Genomic DNA, 21,939 nt, shown 5'->3' with positions numbered 1-21,939 from the left:
GAAATGTACTGTTTATCGCAGCCCTTCCACGGAACGTGTATCCCTGTCTACTTTTATGGACGTGACCGAATGAGGGGTGTCTCTTTTATGGCCTCATTTAACGTAATCGATTTCAAGCACGCTCCATACGCGGTCATTTGTCACAGAGAGAATCGTTTCTAGTTGGCTTATTAACATAACGTTAACCGCTAATACGTCCCCGTTATCCTCCGGGCCTTTTTTAAAGTAAACAAGAAAAAATGACATGGTATGTTATGTTGTGTTTAACGACCTGAAGCTGCACATGGAATATGGGAGGGATCACAGTGGTAGGCTTCGGACTAGTTTCGACCTCCCAGGGTCCTTTTTAAACGCGTACTGATATCGCACAGCACACCGGCGTTCAGCATTTCTTTTGCATCGAAATGGATAAAATCGATACATTCTTATAGAAAAAAAAATGAACATTAAGAAAATAGTTACAGAGAAATACTTGCTTGGGGAAAGCACTCAATGTCAGGTAAGGGGATCTACAGTACATCATGACTGTGGTCACCTATACATGCGATGTTTTCCTTTCTTTTCTTTTTTTGTTCATTGTGCCTTTGAAGAATTTATAAATTCTCATGTGCCGGCTTTAACCGCTCGCTGAAAGGGTGCTGATTGCGTGGAGGCCTAGAAACTGGTAAAGTCATGCCGCCATACTTATTGGGGATGTTGTTAGGGAGATGGTGGGACGCGAAACTTTCACGGCTAGGCCCATCGAGCTTTTATTTCCTTTATCTTCCCTTCCGATTTTCCCTTCATCTTCTTTCATCGCTTCCACGTCTATAGCATTCCTGCTTGGTTATTTATTTAGTTTTTTTTTTACTCAACAGAAACCGGCGCGAGTGCGACATCATGGGGGAGAAAGCTGTCACATACGCTTTGTGGATCATGTAGTTTCGGGCTCCAACCAGGATGCGGGCTTGTTGCTTGCAGATTAATTCATGATAACCTTGCATTATAGAGAGCCTTTGTTCACGTGTCAAAGTACGCACAGTGTCAAACGAAGGATTTTGATTAATCTTTTCCCTCTGCTTCATCATTTAAACTTTCATGCTTGACAACCAATGTCAGTGGGTGCCAGCCAAGGTACTTTCACGCTCTCGCGCAATCTCACAGCTGCCGCTCAAACGTGCACCCTCCAGACTCGTCGGACAATAAAATGAAGAGAGCACACTTACACCAAGAGGGGCGAAGGCACAACGGGAATGCTGCTGTACGTCGCCTCGTGAAAGATTACGGTAAACGTCACGCAGATAGCTGATGAGGGCAATGCGCACGAAAAAGCATCGTTATATTACTTTACCTTAGCAACAACACGCGAAATCATACTTGCACTTGTAGAATAAGTGGTCTCCTTTTCTATTGTTATATTCAAGCTCGAGAAAACGCACGAGTCACACACGAAACGGCACTTGTACGGAAAACGTTTTTTTTTTTTTTTGCACTCACTCACAGAAATCGCGTAAGCAACGACTTCACCTTTACGTCAGTTCCGCTTTCAAAGTTCAACAAGAACACTGTCTTGCGCATGCTTCAACAACGTACCTATAAGAGCGATATAAGAATTGCTGTATCTTCGTACCTGAAAGGAAAATCAGCACTGCTGCAGCATTATACTAGTACGTTGGAATGCACTTCTTGAGTAAAATTAATTCTTCAAATCAAAAGACTCCGTGGTGGCTCCGTGGTTATCGTGCTCGGCTACTGTCCCGAAAGACGCGGGTTTGATCCCGACCGCGGCGGTTGCATTTTGATAAACGCTAAGTGCTAGATGCCCGCGTACTGTGCGATAGTAGGGCGCGTTAACGAATTCCAGGTGGTCCGAAATTTTCGGAGTCCTCCACTACGGCGTCCCTCATAGCCTGACTCACTTTGGGACGTCAAATCCCATAAACCAAATTCCTGAAATGAAAGCTGTCGACTACAACATGTTGCCAGGCTGCTTATTTAAAAGCTTATGCTATCTAAATTATGGCGGGCCACAACGATTCTCGGACGAGCGCTGCATACAATGAATACCATGTTTGTACACCGTACGTATGCCTGCTTTGCAAATTTTTATGACACTGTTGATGATGCTTCACGCAGATAACGTGAAGAACAGTGAAACACGAAAATTAGAAAGGCAGAGCATTGCAGATCTTGGTAGCATGAAATGCTGAAGTGTATCGAAAATTTACACAAAGCCCTGCAGCAGGAAGGCGTTTTTATTTTTTCTCTCAGTCAGTTACTGAACGGTGTACAGATCAGCTCGAATGCACTGAGATCAATACAAGGGGTCTAGTTACCTTAACGGGACAGGTTTGTGTTCTCTAATACTAGCTGCGCCGTTGTACTTCAGTTTTTTTTTTTTGCCGTGGTTTAGACAGGGAGAAGGTTCGCCACTCCTGCCTGATGGTTCCTTTACATATACATTATGTTACAGTTTGAAGCTCTGTAAGTTTCACGGTGCGTCGTCTGATTCGATCTCTGAAGGGGGCATGCTACATGTCAGTCGAAGCCAGTTGCCGGAAGAATAGAGAGTGGACATTTACTATCCGACTGAATTTCAAGGCATACCCGATCTGCCGAAAATAAAGCGCTTAGGCGAGTGCTCGACAGAACTCGGTCGGGTGAGGCGGGAGCATAGGGACTGATAGAAATAAGAATAAATGTCTACATGGATCATTTTGGGTCGTTCTTACTCGAGTTTGGGCTTATTTATTTGAATGGCCAAAATAAAGTATAGCAGTATATCACGAACATTGCATTTTAGCTGTCGTCAAAGAGGAAATGGAACCCTGTTCGGCTTCTGAAGGGGTGTGACGCGCAAGACCTTCACAAATTTAAGAAGCCTTGAGTGTCTGTGTGTGAGCATATTAGCTTTACAAGGCCGCTGCACCATACTGTGAATTTGCATTTGCATCACTGCATTGTATTCCGTTTAATTCTGACGCTCTGCTAACTTCCTTTAAGTTGCTGCATGAGTTTTCGCATTTTTGGTTTAAGGTTAACGTCGTATAAAGCGATGTTTGAAATAGGCTAGGGAATGCATACTTCTCCAGTTACTGTTGCGTCGATTAACGGTGCCTTTTTCATAACTATTTTCTGAGCGTTCAGTACATCTACCCCCTTGAAGGACGAGTGATCGCTTGGGGATGTATGTTGAATTGTTTCTCATCGATGTATTCTTTTTCACCTTTTGCCATTAGTAAGTTCAGCCATGATGGCCGACGCACCTGGGGACACTGATTTCCACCTACCACGACTGACTTCTTAGGCGTCAGCCGCTAAGGATAAAAGGGTGGAATAATGAAATGAGAAAAATGTAGTTACAATATAACGCCCCAGAGGTGTCATTTTGCCGAAGCAAACGACTTCTTTTTATCGTGCCAGTGCACTTTCCCGATGAGTGTATCTAGATAAGGAAATCCTACAACTGTATTTTATGGCGAACTGTGCTACAACAAAAATGAATTTTCACCCTTCCGCTTCTAGTTTTTCGTGAAAACTTGTGCATAATAGATGGTGGCTGCGGGCAATCGATGCACGTAAGAATAAAATCAACGTCCAAAATTCCCTGTGTATAGCCTTTTTAAGCATCACCTGCCTAGTAGCCTGCCTGGACCTATTACATTAGCCATAACGATCTTCGGCAAAGCTGCCCTTGCCCCGTTAAAATGAAACCAGCATAATTAGTTTGGCATTAGTGACCCTATTTTCTTTTTTTTTGCTTTGGGCGTGTATGTGGAAGTATTGTCTTCGAATTTCTTTGGGGCCGCCGATCAACCCCCCCTCCCCCCGCCGGTCATGCTTCCCAAGTTCTTCCCCACAGATTGCAAGCATGTGCACGATGGATGAATCTACGGGGCAGCGACATGCGAGACAAGCACGTGGCCGCCCCAGATAAGCGCGTCTTGTTGTCTGGACGCTGGCTGCTCTAAGGGCAGAAACAAGAACGTTTGGAAGCGGAAGGTTACCAGCTTTGACTACGAGCCCTCACGTACTGTGGGGATAGTTTGCTCTGCGTAATGAAGGCAAAATGTGAAAGAAAATGCGAAATGCCAATGCGAAAGATAAGAGGCAACAGGGCACTCGTCACGCATACACAAGATATCAGCGTGTCGCTGGTAGTTATTGAGCCGCCGCGCCGCTCACATCGGGGCTTCGGTGCCTGTCACGGCCCTTCCCGTGTAGGGTCGCTGCGCTCTGACGTCTTCCAGAAGTCGCCGTTTCTTGTAATGGTTTTTTTTCCTCGGTTCTGAAGTGCTTTGTTACGTTGTGCACGCAGAGTTCTTCCTTGTATCAAGCGCTTAATTTATTTTGAGTCGCGAGCAGGTTCTTGATCAAAAACAGGTGAGCAATCCGTGCTCCGCCAACTTTCCTCTTTAAATGTACCTTCACTAACGGCAGGCGAGGATTTTCCTATTCCCCCAACTTACTGATGCTCTTTTTCGTTTTTTTCTTTGCCCGAGCCAGACAGGCGTTACCAAATAGTGCGATAATTCAAATTCTTTAGGGGAATTTCCCAATGTGGAAGTAACTGGTGATCATCATCCACCGGCTTGCGTGGATGGTAATGATTTATTACGTGTCTATTTCATATATTATGAGGGGTATTCTTAAATCTCCCATCTCGGCTTCATTCAATGGTTTTTCACGGCTCTTAACTTTATACAAACTAGCTAGTGCGCCTTCCAGCCTAACTAAACGGAAAATTAGAAGACATTGCGGCGCTTTAAGTAAAAGTATAATGCCGATTGGGTTAGAATAAAGCGGCCAACGGAAATAAACGTTGTGATTTGCAGTATAGATGTTCGCACTATCGTGACGTTTGAAGCTGCACTCCCTTTAGTTAGTCATACCCAGCAATTATGGACAAAAGCATTTTTGAACGGGGAAACTGTATATGAACGCAACTTTTTCATATAATATAAGATTTCACTATAACAATCAATATATTCGCTGATCACCCTACGGCAGTCTTGTATTTCTTTTTCTATTCACAATTTTGCCGTCGTCAAAAGCGCTCCCCATTGGTTTTCTATGGCAGTCTTAACTGTTCGATGCGATCGATAAAAACATTTTAAAAGAAATATTTTGCTACATATCAGAATATTGGATCATTACCTTCAATATTTCCGCAACAGTGTCTCACAATTTGCCGGTTCTGAGAATTTTTGCCCGAGAAAGCTGGACTTGAGTGGGTCTCGGAAGTGAAATATGCTTGGTATGTGTTCGCAGTGAAACCACAGAGCGTGACCATCAGGGGCGCCCACGGACCCCTTTCGGCCAACTACCCGGCCGAAGTTGAGTGCGAGGCCCTGGGCTCGCGGCCCCCTGCCAACCTGACCTGGGACCTCGACGGCAAGGTGCTCACGTCCAGCGCCCTGGAAGGCGGGGGTGCTCGGTCTGGAGCCGCCGCCAACGACGTCAGCGTCAGCGTGGTGCGGTTCACGCCGTCGCCTCGTCACAACGGGCGGCCGCTTCGCTGCCGCGCGGCCAACCCCGAGATGCCGGACGACGTCATCGAAGACTCCTGGACGCTGGACGTGCACTGTGAGTCGTAGGACAGCGGAACACGTGCATGCGATGTTGTCCTGTCTCGCTCGCTAACTCGTCGACAAGCTCACAGTGAAAAAGGGCACGTTACGCAAGGGCCCTCAGCAGAAGAGACGGATGGATGTGTACCGGGTTTCTGCCGTTGCTTTTTTTTTTTTTACGCGCTGACTCAAATATTGTATACATGCACTGACCTCAGGTGTCTGCTCAGCTACGACTGTCCTTTGCTTAGTACTCTTTCTACCTCTAGCATTTTTCAAAACGTAGCTGTAATTCTTGAAAGAGCGAGATATCCGGCAATCAGTTCACCATATCTGTCTTCGTTAATCGGGGAAGGCATACAACTTGAAAGATTCGTGATTGGCACGCGCATTTCTGCATCCCGAAGCTGTACGTGGGCTATGAGGTGCGCCGTAATATGGAGTGCTCCGGTATAATTTCGACCACCTATAGGGTTCTTTTACATGCAGTGACATGGTACAGCGTGCGCTAGTTTTCGCATTTCGTCTCTATTGAAATACAGCCGCAATTGCTCCCAGCTACCTTGGATTCAGCATCCAAACGTCGTAGCCAGTCGCAAACCGTGGCGGCTAAAGCTTGAAGGAATCAAGTAGCCTGTATTTCTGCGGCGATTATATCTAGCTGATGCAAGTTTACCGTTGTACGGAAAGGTCACGAGGGGACATAGTGCCCCCTGCTGCACCTCCTAATTGAGCCTGACAATGCTCCGAAGCGTTCACTCTGTTAATCGCGCACATTACTTTGAAAGGGCACGTCCACATGGCTGCTCCTGCATTCTTTCACGAAAAGTTTAGGGCTCGTTGAGTGGGTGCCCGAAATAGTGGGTGAGAGATTCTTGTACTCGTAATGCAGCATGTATTTCGTGCGAACCATAAAGCCCGTCTATCCGCGGTGGCTCAGTGGTTACGTCGCTTGGTGGCTGACCCGAAGGACGACGCGGGTTCGATCCAGGCCGCGGCGGTCGCATTTCGATGGAAGCGAAGTGCTGGAGGCCCGTGTGCTTTGCGTTGTCAGTGCACATTAAAGAGCCCCAGGTGGTCGAAATTATCTGCAGCCCTCTACTACAGTGCCCCTCATAGCCTGAGTCGCCTTGGTACGTTAAAGCCCATAAAACCATACAACGTAACGCCCGTCATATAAAAAGCGACAAATTTCTCGCCATAGCTGCCCTGGAAATCGCCATGTCCGAGTCTGCAAGGCTCTTCTTGAATAAATTATTGGGAATGTCCCTGTATACACTGTATTTATTGCTTGAAATAAGCTATATAGAGTACCTTATGAACTCCTAATGCGCAGAAGGTCATACTTCGCAGTAAAGCGCGCTGATCGTCTCTGACGCTCGCCGATAGCAGTTTTTACTGCGGTGGTGTAGCAGGTAACGGAAAATACTAACGATATGCACCCGCAAAAATGCAGTATCAGTGTTGCCTTATTGTGCGGTATTTTACTAGAATTCTACACATGTAGGGCGTTTGAAGAAATAAAACGCGCACAGAGTTGTTTAGTGGTTTGGTATGAGAGGTTAATTCGATTCATGCACTTGAACACGTCTAGCTAAGCTTGAATATGTCCGAGGTATTTGTTAGCGCACTTGCCAAAGTAGAGTTAAAAAACAACTCTTACACCCCTGGAACTCCCCAACCCCATCCGCCTTTCTGATGCTAAAGAAACTATTGTCTTAATTTCTTGCAGCGTGTGTTGGCAGGCTGCCACCCAAATATGAATAGAACATTCAGAGCTCGCACTACCCGTTGCTTATATGTGTCTATCCGCATGTGCACGCCTTCGTGTTCACTACCCTTGAATAGCCAACAAAAGTTTCAAATAAACCTAACGGTTGCTTCGAGGCCCATGCATACACTTATACACGACCGGGCCTTATTCCGATGTTATCTTCGGGGTACAAAAAAGTTAGCACGCATTTTTTTCAACGCTTTTGGTACAATGCACTCTAATTACAGAATATCAGCTAAGTTCATTCATCTCCTCGAAGATTTCTTCAATAAACGAAAAAATAATAAAACAATGCCTTGTGTCATGCGACGGGAGCAAATTAGATTACCGAGTTTGAAAACGCGGGATGCAATTTTAGCGGCCACAGCGGGCGAGCGAAATTTGTTTTCAGTGGGCCCCGATGTACCGCCACATTTTGACTCTCCGCACTCTGTCGGGGGAAATTCAAACTCGATGCCGCGCCTTGTCCACATTATTACAAGCCGAGCTAACACGCATTCCTCCACCAAAAGCGGGCCGCAAACGAACTCCTTCGTCCAGCTGTCAAGCCCAATGGAGCGCATAAGCTGCGAAAACGAGTTTCTCCGGAGCGCAGACACTGCCTGGTGGCGGCCGAGAAAAGAGCGACCCGTATTTTCTTGCCGGCGAAATTCGCGCAGAAGCAGTGCGAGTGGGAACGTTAGCGTCGCTGATTGCGTGGCTGCCTGAGACCTGATCAAGAGTGGAGGCGGGCCGTTCGGAGCCTAGCTTCTCATTTGTTGCCCCGATGTCATTCGAAGCTAGCAAATTCCGGTTCTTGGAATGGAAAGCTCCCACCGTACGACACAGCGCCCGTTTCCATCGGGCTGTGTCATCAAGCGCGCTGTTCATTTTACGTGACCTCGGAAAAAAGGAAGGCAACTTTTTATTTTTTGAGAGCGCATGGCCTTTGACGCCGAAAGTTGGCCAGCGCACACAGACGTTCTCCTGTCAGAAAGAAGGCGTTTGTCTCTTCTCTCATTTTGCCGCTTTGCGGCTTCCCTGATAAATGCAGTACTTCAAATTTTGCGCGGCCTTCGTCATCACGTAAGCACACAGTATGATGGTGAGTATTCACAACATATAGTCCCATTCCTAGGCGGTGCGTGCTTTGGCCCCGTCACTATAATGAATGATTATGAAGAGACATGTTTGCACGGGAACAGTGCCAGTGTATATCCTATCTGGCCATAATAATTCTAGGATAACATTAGTTGAGGCTGAAATCTGGCGAATATGTAAACATTCATTGGGCGTCAGTAGCGCTAACAAAAAGGGGACGTACAGACGGAAACACATGCAGCGCTTGTCTGTTTCCGTCTACATCCCGTCTTTGTTCACGCTATTGAGGCACAAGGATTGCATTAGTACACGCCGAACTGAACTCAACTTCCTTTGCACTCATCACTAATGTTAAGCCTCGTTACTTTTGGAAGAGCCTTAGTTTGTCTTGGTAAACATGAGTCAGTATGTGTGTGCGTGCGTGCGCGCGGGAAGGGGGGGGGGGGTGTTGCACTCGCTTGCTTTATCACTTAAGCGACCGAGTGTGAGTCAGCGAGCAAGCCAACGAGTGATTTGTGAATTAACTAGTAAATGACTCTGGAAGTGAATAAGTCAGTGAGCAAGCGCGCGAGTAAAAGTGTGTGAATTAATTAATTAATTAATCAAGTGAGTGAGTGAGGAAGGGAGGGAGGGAGGGAGGGAGGGAGGGAGGGAGGGAGGGAGAGAGGGATAGAGCGAGCAAGTCAGTAAGTGAGGGAATGAGCGAGTGAGTGAATAAGTGAGCAAGCGAATGAGCAAGTAGTCAGTGAGCGAGCGAATGTGAGTGAATGAGCGAGCAAGTGAATAGGTGAGTGTGTGAATGAGCTAGCGAATGAATGTGTGAATGAATGAGTGAGTGAGTAAAGGAACGAGAGTTCTCAAGTAATCGTGCTCGAGTGAGTATTTAATCATGCTTTATGGCACGAAACCACAGCGCTTGAGTGGTCTGCTCAAAATCTGCGACTACTGGCTAGAGCCACACTGCGTTTCATAAATAATTGCGAGTGGAGAGAAGTGCGCCATAAACGCGGCGCGTGACTGCTGTGGCGTGCGGGACCAAATTGCATTTAGCGCGTGGTACGGAAACGACGGTGTACAATTACTGGGATTACGGCGACAGGAACAGTCCTCACTTCCGGATGCTATAAGACTGCTAGTGTGTTTTTCGTAACACCAGGGAACGTCTTTTATAGTGCCCGCCCGTGTTGGAACCAAACAACGCCGCTGCTTCCGGATTCAGTCCAGAGACGGTACGCGGCTCCCTGCAAAAGGCAGCATTTCAGTTCATCGCGATGGAGTTACCTGCCGCGGTGGCTGAGTGGTTAAGGCGCTTGTCTACTGTGCCGGAGTCCCCGGATTCGAACCGGACCGTGGCGGCTGCGTTTCGATGGAGGCGAAACGCAAAAGGCGCCCGTGTGCTGTGCGATGTCAGTGCACGTTAAAGATCCCCAGGTGGTCGTAATTATTCCAGAGATCTCCAAAATGGGCACCTCTTTCTTTCTTTCTTCTCTCACTTCCACCTTCTTTCCTTTCTTTCCTTACGGCGGGGTTCCGGTGTCCATCGAGATATGTGAGACAGTTACTACGTCATTTCAGTGCCTCAAAAAAAGACCAACCGCTAGGCAGTTTCACCGCAGATGTACTCTTTTTTTTTCTTTTTTTTCCATGCAGCCCTTTCAGAGCTCAATTGGGTGACTTCGTCACAGTTGCGTTGAAACCTCTGAGTGCCGCGGTTCTCACCAGAAGTGCTCCCAAATAGACAGTGGTGGCGCTCCGAAAGGAATACACTGACGACTAAACCACGAAATATACAGCAATAGGATATAAATGTGGGCGTCTGTGGTTGTGCTTCACGGAATGAAGGAACGCAAAAGGCGGAGGGCAAATGAAAAGCCGCAAATCGTTCTAGCTCTAATCCTCAGCTGATTTCTGTTGGCAAAAATGCGACGACTATAACTCGAAGCTGGATAATAAATCCAAAAACTGCGAAAATCGTGGTAGACATAGCGCCGCATGGCTTCGGTGAACAAGATCAAAATCTCAGAAAGGCGAAAGCTCTTTATTGGAGTGGTACACAGTTGTTGTTGTTAGCCTATCAAAAGATGGCACATACCCACACTGGGGGATCGGCCAAGAATCGGGTGGCTGTTCACCTGAACGCAGTTAATAAAAAGGAAAAAGCACGTGGGAGCGCAACACCGGTGAATTCTTCCTCATGAACATAAAAGGGATGAGTGTTTTGATTTCATACTTGTAAGAAGAATAATAAACAGAGGGATTAAATAATAATGATTAATTCAAAATGTAATAATTGATAGAAAAAATTTTGGAACACTTAGCAAGGCAGTCGGTGAGATTCTATCAGGAAATTTAGAACAGCGGTACAAACAGATCTGTGGCTGAACCCAAATGTGGTGGCGCCAAATGATAGCAAGAGAGGGCTGCTCAAACTAAGGCCCAGATGCTGGAAGGGCTCCTCCAGCAACCATTTTCTCAGAGAGTTGAATCGGCGACAATACAGCCAAAAATGTTCTATAGATTCAGGCTCACGGCAAAATGCACAAAGGGGAGAGAGCGCCAAACCCGACCTGTGTAAATAGAAATTTAGAGGGGGGATGCGGAAGCGCAGCCTCGTCAGTGATACTTCAAGCTGCCGAGAGCAACAAATTTTCCTGTTCCAATAATATTTAAGGTGTTCATAATCCGCCGATGTTAAAAGTGTTGTGTCTTGCGTGCTTAAAAACGCACGTCGCTGAAATCTAGATGCTGTAATATAGGCTGTAGCCGGGATGATTGGCAACACGAGGCCGCTGAGGGAAGCCTTTGCGAGATTGTCAGCAATCTCATTTACTGCCACACTGCTGTGACCGGGAACCCATACTAAATGAACAAGGCTCAAATGCGGAGGAAGTAGGGATAAGAAAGTTGTTAAAATGGGACCGTCAACATGTGCAGCGAGGGACGAACACAAAGATAAGGAATCAGTGATTACTGCAACTGCTGTAATAGAGGGGTCTAGCTTGCGTAGAGCAAGTACAACTGCTAGAAACTATGCTTGAAAAATAGGGGTGAAATCTGGAAGTCCCAGTGAAAAGGACCAGTCTAAATGCGAGAAAATATTCCCACACCTGCTTTTTCATCGCATTGCGATGCATCAGTGGCTATTGCTATATCTGTAGGTAGGGTCCTCAGATGATCTTCTAGTAGACCATTTAGAATACTCGGTGGCAAATGTTTTGCATTTTTTGGGAATATGTCGTCGAAAACAATGTGGATAGCGGGCCCATTGCTAAGCGCATTTGCACAAACACTACCTGAGGTGAATTGAAACGAGACCAGGGGACACCAAAAAAGGAGGTCGGCTGACAACAGAAAATGCTTTGGGAACGGTGGAAATGGGATTCATAGATCCTGAGGTAAGTTTGCGCAGTTAAAAATTGAAGTCGTGACAAGAGAGGCGGAATGCGGGCTTCAAGGTACAGCACATTGGTAGCCACAAATTTCGGAAGGCCGAGGCACATGCGAAGTACTTCCCTCTCTAAAAGGAAGAGAGGACGAAGTTTATATGTAGCCGAACCTGAAAACAACGCTGATCCAAATTCTAAAATTGGCCTGACATACATTATGTAGATCATTAATAGCGCATCTCTGCGCATGCCGTACCGGTGATTACATTATCTCCGTAACATGTCCACGGCACGAGCCCCTTTCACCGCGACATGGTCAATGTGAGGTCGCCAGGTTAGTTTGTTGTCATAAATGACCCCTAGGTATTTTAGGGATTGAACCTGTGGTATTATTTTTAACTGGCAAGTGAGAGAGACCACTACAAGAGTGTATAGAGGGAAAACAAGGGTGGCGCACTTGCCAACATTTAACTTCAGGTGTAATGCGCTGAACCAGTGCTCAAGTGTATTCAAATATGACTGCAACAGACCATACAGGGAATGTATATCCGGCGCAGCAGCAAAAAACGCAATGTCATCCGCATAGACCTAAGTGCGTACATGGCGGTGGAGAGGAATTGAGCTCAACAGAATATTAAAAAGCACATGAGAAAGAACAGCTCCTTGCGGTACACCTCGCGTTTGTCTGTACCTCTCTGAATGAACACCATTATGGACGCAAAAGAATTCCCTGTTATAAAGAAATGCAGATATCCATGCAACTATATAATATGGAAATTGAAGAGACTGTAGCCTATGTATCAGGATGGAGTGTTCTACACTGTCGTAAGCTTTGGCGACGTCTGACGTAACCAAAGCCGCGACCAGGCGTTGACGACGAGCAAGGAGAATTCTGCTCTCAAGATCAGCATGTACATTTCATATCGAACACCGTGGCCGGAAACCGAGTTGGCACGGGCTGAGTATAGTTTTGCGGTCCACAATGGCTGACACCCGAATTAGTAACACCATTTCTATCAACTTTAACATGTCTGATGTTAAAGAAATTGGCCTAATAGTATCCAATTCATAGTCTCCACCCTGATTTTTAAGTAAAGGGATCACCTTGGACAGCTTCCACTCAGAAGGTATCCAGGCGTGTTTGAGAGAGTACTTAGAAAACATAGCGCAAAAAGGACACGGACGACACAGAAGTGGACAGGGCAGGCGCTAACTTGCAACTTTATATTTCGAAAAGCCACCACGTCTGTGTCGTCCGTGTCCTTTTTGCGCTATGTTTTCTAAGAACTGTTACCAACTAGCCCAAACCAAGCTTCTGTTGAGAGAGTAGTTTGTTAGGTGCAATAAGGAGTTGGGAGACTCTTCAAAGAGAATCTTGAGCATCTTTGTAGTAACACCATCAGGACCAGGAGCAGCAGCTGGCAATCTCTGGACAACTTGTGAAAGTTCTGATAGATTTAGTTGTGAGGCATTATCATTTGGCACGACTGGTGCAAACAACATTGGACGCAATGGTAGTAAAGACGAGAACCGCTTTTGAAGGCCTGTGACAATTAAATCAACCACCTGGATAGCTTCTTCAGGTGACATAACTAATGACTGAAAATTATGAGAGGACATGAGCTGTTTCCTAGACCGTAGAAAACCGAATAGTGCACGTCGGTTGCCCGCCTTTGAAAGATAATCGAAGTGTTCTGAGTCATATTTTTTCTTCGCGCGAGAAACTGTTCGTTAAAAGGTGCCTTCAATAAATTTATAATCACTCCAGTTATTCGGGCATTGGTACACAGAGTGTGTGTTTACAGCGGCACCTGATGCTTCGTTTTTCTTTGCGGCCTGGGTGATTTGCTGCGTCGGCCAATTCTTTCTTTTGTTGATGAAAACAAATGTGCTGAAAAATGTTTGAAATCTGCATGACTGGCAACGCAAAGCAAGCCCGCCGTCTCGATTGTTGGCCATGTAGCGTACCTGCTTCCTGCAGGGATGATTAATGAATCAATCAGAATATAAGATACACTGCACTGTAAACAAGAATCAACCCAAATGGGAGTTTAAATGGTTGGCGCCACCCTTTATACTCCATATGCGGGAGCATATACTCCATCAATATGGAGTAAAAATGTGCTAAATAACCTCTTTTACTCCTCGCACTAAATAACGGAATATAAAGGAGGATTCTCCTCCTTATAACTCCCATTTTAAATGGAGTTCCTTGGTCTCAATGCGCCCCAAGTCCCAAATGGAGTAAGTCAACACCATTTCGTGTCATCCGCCGCGCCACCTAGCGTCTCGGCTGCTTCTGGTCAGTCGTCTGATAATGGCGGTGAGTGACGACCCCCTGATTGCTATCGTCGCTGGATCTCTCCTCACTTCTTCGCCTTCACGGGCGCCTGCCGCGGTACAAGATATCGGCTTGTCGCCGTTTTCCGTTACAGTAAGCTATATAATTGTAGTCTTCTTGAGAAGCCTCCAGTGCTCTAACCATACCTGACCTTCTTTTGTTAGTGTCGCCACCCCGTTAGAGCCTCCGCTTAGGCCTAATTCTCACAGCTTTTTTCATTGTGGGTCTCGCGGTGCGTTGCAGCAGGTTACAATGCGTTGAGTGGCCATGAAACTGCTGAGTTGCAACGCTGAGCTCTTGATTGAGCTGATGAGGCTACATTTTTCCTCAGTCATACTGACATGCCAAGCCTTAAATAAGTGAATATGAAAGCAAACACTGCCATACCAAACTACCTTGAGGGGCGTTTTCATTTTCAATTCATTCTGCTCTAGATTTTAGTCAAATATAGCGTGGTGCAGACAGTGAAAACTGCCCCGCGACTCCTTTTCAGATCTCAACTATTGATTCTAATGCTATATCCCTTTATCTACGAACATAGCCAAGCAAACGATCTCGTACAGCAAAAACAGACGACACCTGCCGCCTCCACACTTTTAACAAAAAAACGCCTAAATGGGAGTGAATGGCTTGTCCTCTAGCGCACACCCAAAAACAGGTTTTATTTACTCCATATAAATGCCGCATTTTATTTACTCCCTTATACAAGGGAGTTATTTAGGAGTACAAGGGAGTAATTTTTTTTACTATCCACTCAAATGGTGCCCAAAATGGCGGGCAGCGTGTTTATTCATCCTCATCCAGGCTCATTCTTACAGCAGTGCCAGAAACGGGCAGTAGCTGCGGGGGCCGTCGGCAACCCAACTTGGAAAACTGCGCTGCCCTAATGTGACCCCGCGTCAGGCGTTCTTTTCGCCGTCTGCAAGCCCAGCGGAGACGGTAGGAGTCGTCTGCTTTTGCTGCACAAGCTTTTTTGGTTGGCTGTGTTCGTAGATAAAGGGATGCAGCTTTAGAATCAATAGTTCAAAACTTAGAAGGAGTCGCGGAGAAGTTTTCACGCTCATGCACCACGCTATATTTGACTGAAAACCAGAGCATAATAAGTTAAAAATGAAAACACCCCTGAAGGCACTTTGGTAGGGCAGTGTTTGCTTTCATATTCACTTCAAGGCTTGGCATTTCAATATCACCGAGGAAAAATGTAGCCTCCTCAGCTCAATCAAGAGCTCAGCGTTGAAAATATGTTCCATCACAGTTCCATGTTATGCAGAGCACTATAATCTGCTGCAACACACCGCGAGAACCACAATGAAAAAAAAAAAGCTGCGAGAATTAGGCCTAACCAGCGGCTGTAACGGAGTGGCGACACAAAGAAAAGAAGGTCGGGTATGGTTAGAGCACTGCAGGATTCACAAGAGTAGTTCAATTATGTAGCTTACTGTAGCGGAAAACGGCGACATGCCGATACCTTGTACCGCGGCAGGCGCCCTTGAAGGCGCAGAAGTGAGCAGAGATCTAGCGACGATCGTAAATAGGGGGTCGGCACTCACCGCCATTATCAGACGACTGAACAGAAGCAGACGAGACGCTAGGTGGCGGGGCGGATGGTGCAAAATGGTGTTTTTTAACTCCATTCGGTACTTAGGGTGCCTTGCGAACAAGAAACTTCATATAAAAATGGGTGTTACAAGGAGGAGAATCCTCCTCTGTACCACCTTATTTAGTGCAAGGGAGTTAAATAGGTAATTTACCACATTTTTACTCCATATTGGTGGAGTAAATGTTTTAGCATATAGAGTATAAATGGTGGCGGCAACCATTTAAACTCCCACTTGGGTTGATTCTTGTTTAGAGTGCACCTACGCCGGCGCTGGGCTTGCAGACGGCGAAAAGAACGCGTGACGCGGGGTCACATTAGCGCACCGCAGTTTCCCTAGTTGAATTGCCGGCGGCCTCCGCAGCTACTGCCCGTTCTAACCGCTGGCACTGCTGTAAGAATGAGCCTGAATGAGTATGAATAAACACGACACAATTTTTGGGCTCCATTTCTGTAGGTAGTAAGAAATTACTCTCTTGTACTCCTAAATACCTCCGGTATATAAGGAAGTAAATAAAACACTCCATTTATATGGAGTAAATAAAACCTCTTTTTGGGTGTGCGCTAGACGACAAGCCATTTACTCCCATCTGGGCGTTTTTTTTGTTAACAGTGTGGCCGCTGTATGCAAAAACGCCAACAGTACCAGCAATACTTACGTACGAACAAGCGAAACAGTCCGCTCCATTTGAGTTTTTGTTACGCGTCCTCCTCGTCACAAGCATTGACAGATTCGCTTGAAGTATGGGGCCGTTGGGGAGGGGTATCTGGACGGAGCAGATGGTCAGTTATCAGTACAGAAATTTAGTGGCATTGTACAGGGTCGTCCGCTCTAGAATGTCGCTGCGTACTGCCGGCGCTCCGCGCAGCGCCTCTGGCGGGCGCCGTAAACACTACTGCTCAGGAGCAGTGAGAGCCGTAGGCAGGGCTTCGCGCGTCGTCTGCTACACTGCGCTCTGTATTGCGGTGAAGTTGGCGTCACCGCAATACAAACAGTAGCTCTGCAGCTGATGCTCAGCTGCTTGCTGAGCAACCATTTTTTGGCTGCTCAGCAAGTCGCCAAAGATTTAAATAATTTGCGGATCCTAGTGCTGCTGCAATAGTACAAAGCTTTGACTATTGCGTGTCGCGCATTTTCTCCGCAGTGTTATTTTAGGTTTGAACTTAACCAGGCAAGCAGAAGTTGAGAAGAATCGAATGTTGGGCGAGTTGGTGCCTTATCCGTGTTCATTCGTTCTGCCCGCTCTTGCGCCTTGTATCGTCGAGTCAAACAGAAGAATTTTCTACTTTTCTTGCAACAGGATAAAAGCAGCTGATAGGCTTCTCGGGAATCTTTTGTTTATAAAGTCAGAAAGGTTTCTCCGATTGCTCTACGCGGACGCAGTGCAAAATTGAAGCCCACTTCACCACAATACAGAGCGCACTGTAGCAGACGACGCGCCAAGCCCCGCCTACAGCTCTCACTGCTCTTGCGTAAGAGTGTCTAACGCCGCCCGCCAGAGGTGCTCCGTCGTACACTGGCCGTCACAGATACCTGTGCATAAGAAATGTTGGCACGAAATGAAGAAAGCGAACTAGAAAATTGACAAGCAAATATCTGGACAGCAGTCAAAGTTAAAGTCAAATTTATTTTTCTCCGAGAGGAAGAAAGGGGGCAACGGAAAAAAGCTGCGCATGCACAGCTTGACGAAGGCCGGCCCCCTTGGGTACAGTTCAGCAGCAATTTAAGAAAAATAAACAAAAGACGCTCAATGCGGCAACAAGCATTGAACAAGCAGTAGGGGGTCAAATCAGCAATTATCGGTTATGAAAAAGGTTAAAGAAACACAGAGGGCTCTGTGGAAAACAGGAATGCTGACGAAATCGGCACTGGGAACATACAGGATCTTTAAGCAGGAAATTGCCAAAGAAAATATCTATGATAATTGTTGGGGAAGGTCTTTGTTTTCTGAAGCCAGCACGGGAGTTTTGCGGACTAAGACATACAGAGTCAGGTACCACGAAATAGACACGTCGTGCGTTGCGTGCGGAGAGGAGGAGGAAACGGCTGAACACTTGATACTTTTCTGTAAAGGGCTTCACGCTACAGTGGAAAGCAGCGGGGCTGATTTATCCAAGGCATTGGGGTTTAAGGACAGGGAAGGGAAAGTAGATTTTAAGCGGGTAGAAGTAACCAAGCGAAGGTTATCTGACTGGCGGCTAAAATCAAGACAAGAGTAAAATTTCACAAGTCATGGCTAGGTGGCTTGAACCTCCGCCCGATTTAAAGGGGTTCAGCCTCATCCATCCATCCATCCATCCATCCATCCATCCATCCATCCATCCATCCATCCATCCATCCCTCCATCCCTCCCTCCCTCCCTCCCTCCCTCCCTCCCTCCCTCCCTCCCTCCCTCCCTCCCTCCGTCCGTCCGTCCGTCCGTCCGTCCGTCCGTCCGTCCGTCCGTCGATACATCCATCCATCCATCCATCCATCCATCCATCCATCCATCCATCCATCCATCCATCCATCCATCCATCCATCCATCCATCCATCCATCCATCCATCCATCCATCCATCCATCCATCCATCCATCCATCCATCCATCCATCCATCCATCCATCCATCCATCCAGCACGAAGCGACATTCGAATGGTGTCTTCGACTGGTCGCTTTAGATCGCTCTAAAACGCCCTGAGAGGCGACCACACATTCGGCTGGCCGAAACCGGACGCTTTGACTACATTCGGCTGGTTCTTTTTGAGTGCTCGCCTCCTGCTCAGAGCGCTCTGACGCGCTCCGAGAACAAAGGCTCCAAGATGAGTTCATGTGACAGGGCCACTTCCGCCATTTCGCGAAAGTGGTGCGAGGCCTCGGCGTCCCCTACGCGTAGGCAGAAGTAATTGTAGGCTTTCGACGCAACCACGCTGTTGTAGCGTCCTTGCTGTGTTTTGTTTTGCGGGTGCCGCGCTATGTGAGGCAAAATATCCAAGAGAAGCCGGATAACTACGCTTGGAACGCGTTCTGTGTTGCTGTCACATGACACCAGCGATTCCTGCAGTAGCTCAGACGAGGACGACAGTGCTATACGCAAGGCGACGTTCGAAAAATGAGCGTCCCGTGGGACGGCGAGCCGGGGTAGCCATCGATACAGGCTAAGCTGTGACCGCGATGCAGACTGTGTGCGACCACGTGCGGCTAAAGCTAAGGGACTTTACTTGCGGCTACTGTGCACATCGGCAGGGGTGCCGCGTTCCGGAAGTTACGTCCTCCTTCTGCCTCCTGCGCTTCCGCTCTAAAACCTCGCTGACCATTGGGCTTGACTAGTCTCCCTATGCGCTCACAACAAGAGCGGCTCCCACTCTGCCAAATCCTAACCGGATCGCGGAGCGACTAGTCGAACATGTCATAACTAAGAGTGGGCGACCCTGTACAACAGATTGTGAAAGATAAGGTGTGAGTGAGATAAGTGCATTGCTCAGTGCTATATGTGCCTTGCTGGACGGAGTGATAACACCTGTAACAATTTACACGTCGTACACTGGCCGTCACAGTGAACTTCCTTATTTATTAATTTTGCGCCGCTGATGTTGAAGAAACGATACAACCAAAGTAACACAGTCGTTCAATTCGGACGCAGCGCACTATTTAAAACAGAGCACGAACGAAGATTTTTTTAAAGCTGTAGCGCCCATTGCGCAACGCCAACATCGATAAACTTCGTGAAAACCCGTGCACTTTAAGCCCCTGAATTTAACCACTCTCGGGTATCAATTAAAAAGTCACGCCGGTAAAGATAAAAGCCCGCAAACAGGATTAACGCGAGGTGTTCTTCGACTACAGTGCCTGCCCTATGCCTCAGAAAAACAGCGAACGCCGAATGCAGTTCTTTTTTTACATTTTGGAATCGGGGGCAGCGCGCATAGCCAGACGAGGTGCGCGAGTTTCATGCGTATGGGCAACCTGCCGCTGCCAAGGTGGCACTGCAATTGTTCCATTCGGTGACTCAAAACTGTTTTTGTCAGCCGCTTGGGCCGCTGCAAGCGCGAGAACACATTCTGCGCGATTAGATACCCGCGTTTGGCTGACAGCATTCATTGCCTAGCTTCCCTCGGCGTAGCCCAGATAGCTGACGCACGGCACGTGCGCCTTCGACAGAGCGCGGAGGCTCACGCCAATAAGCGCCTGAAGGTGGTGCGGAAAAATTCTAAGAGTACTACCCAAAACTGCTTGCTCTTCTCGCTAGGCAGTGTGTTATGGCGCTGCAATCGGCTTAGCGAACTTCAGCGCAAGTTCCCCATAGGAAGCGAGACTTGTTCACCGCCAGAGCTCTCTTTGTGTTGAGTACGCTCGAAGGTATTCGAAGTAAAAAATTCGGAGAGCAGCAGCATGGTGACGTGGCGTCAGAGCGTTCTCTTCCGCTGCGCGAGTGCAACGTGGCAGAACAAGCGACGCTTCTTTCCGCTCCTCTTCGTGCGGTCGGCATCGGACGCAGTCGACGAGCGAATTATCCCGCCGCATTCGCTGCGGATGCCTCTTCACGCAGAAAGCGCGGAGACAGCGGCGCAGCACTTTGCGCCTGCTCGCATGGCCTGTCGTCATCGTCGCCTTGTTGCCTGCGAAGCCGTGTTTGCGCTCTTCTTTCCGCCACGGGCTTCAGACGATGCGCGGCTTCGTTGAGAAAAGCTGAGCAGCGAAGCGCTCGCCGCCGCCAGCCCTGGCCAAACACGCGGCGGCGCCGCCGCACGGCTTGGGAGGCACGCAAACGAAGCCGCGAGCAGCCAGCGAATCAGTCAAAGACAGGCCCGTGTCAAAGTGCGGCCCGTCGGCGGCGGCGCGCAGCCAGTGAGAGTCCCAGGAGAGCGCACAGCAAGGGCGCATCATAATCCGCCGCCAGCCAAGGACCATCCATCTCCGGGCCTGGATTATTCTGAGAGGCGTTGTCGGCGTCGGCCTGCGAGCGCGCGTGAGATTAAACACGCTCGCACCTTTAGCGCGTCGGGGCGCCGCGCATGCTTTCTTGCGCTGGCCGGGAGAGGAGGCCCGATGCCGCCGGTCGGCTGGCCGAAGCAAGAACAAAAAGCATGGAAAGATAAACGAACGAATAAAAGACGAAGTGCGCTAATACCTGGTGGCCGGCGGAGGCTGGGCGCGCTAATACCCGAACGTGATTTTAGTGGCTCTCATAACGCGGCGGCCCTGATTGAGGGTTGCTTCTGCAGCCACCCAAAAAGCGCCGTACACGAAAGTTGTTTTCACATTATAATTGAGTGGTACGCCGGCTTCCAAACTCGAAGCTTTAAGCGAAGTGGCCCATCGTCCTAACCAGATTTATTGTAATTCTTCCGTCTTCGCTGCCTCTTACCAAGGCAAACGCGCCGGTGTGGCAAACAATGAGGCTTGGTGCGACATGTGCCCTCAATAAGAAGTTTAGAAAGCTGCAACTTGATTGCTGTAACGGCGACAAAGCTTCGGTGAATTTTGATGTTTTTAAAGTTCTTAACGATGTGGAAATCCTAGCTTTTCACTCGGCGGAAGGACTTTTAGAAAAGAAGTCGGAAGCGCACACTGGCAATTTTCGCGGAGTAACCGATCGCACACACTGGCGAATGGTTGGTCGTTACTTACAGCTTACTCAGCCGCTAATAGAGATGCACTCACAAGGGACCAAGGCCATAACGTAACGAAAATGCAAAGACAGCGCTTGTCCGCTAAATGATGAATGGGGATCAGCTTTAAAGTCAGTTATTAAAGGATTTTAGAGCTGACTTTGTTTTCGCTAAACCGTACTGGCGCGAAAAGAGAGAGACAACACACACAAGAAAGGACTGGGCGCCAACTTCCAACTAAGTTTATTCATTCACACGAGCAGGCGAAAAGTTACGAGCGAGAACGATGCAAAGGGTGACGTAAAAAAGGCACACGTGCCAAAAGGGGACAAAGCAATGATTACAACATTGACAATGACCCACTAAGAAGACCAATCTCTTCTTCTGACGGCGACAGAGATGGCTTGCTTATGCTGATATGGTCCCTCTGCTTGGTGTAATAGTCTTTATTTCACGTTTATAATCTGTATTTAGACCTTGCAATTAATTTTGTGTTTTCAAAACAGGGACAGCATTTGCAGTTTTTGCAGTAAGTGGACATGTGGCTGCATAACTATTTTTTATAGCAATCTTGCGCTGCCTCACTCTTTTATTAAAGCACTGACCTTTCTGGCCGATATATT

General features: G+C 47.6%; 1 protein-coding gene across 1 annotated transcript in view; it reads left to right on the top strand.

Annotated features, from left to right (window-relative positions):
* LOC144114534 (hemicentin-2-like) overlaps positions 1-21,939 on the top strand; it is a 691,994-nt gene that overhangs the window by 625,619 nt on the left and 44,436 nt on the right. Inside the window, exon 6 of the mRNA XM_077648339.1 lies at positions 5,251-5,565. Within this exon, the coding sequence (XP_077504465.1) occupies positions 5,251-5,565 (315 nt within the window). The remainder of the gene's footprint in view (positions 1-5,250; positions 5,566-21,939) is intronic.

Source organism: Amblyomma americanum, chromosome 1 (genome assembly GCF_052857255.1).
Source record: "Amblyomma americanum isolate KBUSLIRL-KWMA chromosome 1, ASM5285725v1, whole genome shotgun sequence".
NCBI lineage: Eukaryota > Metazoa > Arthropoda > Arachnida > Ixodida > Ixodidae > Amblyomma > Amblyomma americanum.
Note: the sequence above shows the minus strand (reverse complement) of the source record. Positions and strands in the feature narration are given on the sequence as shown.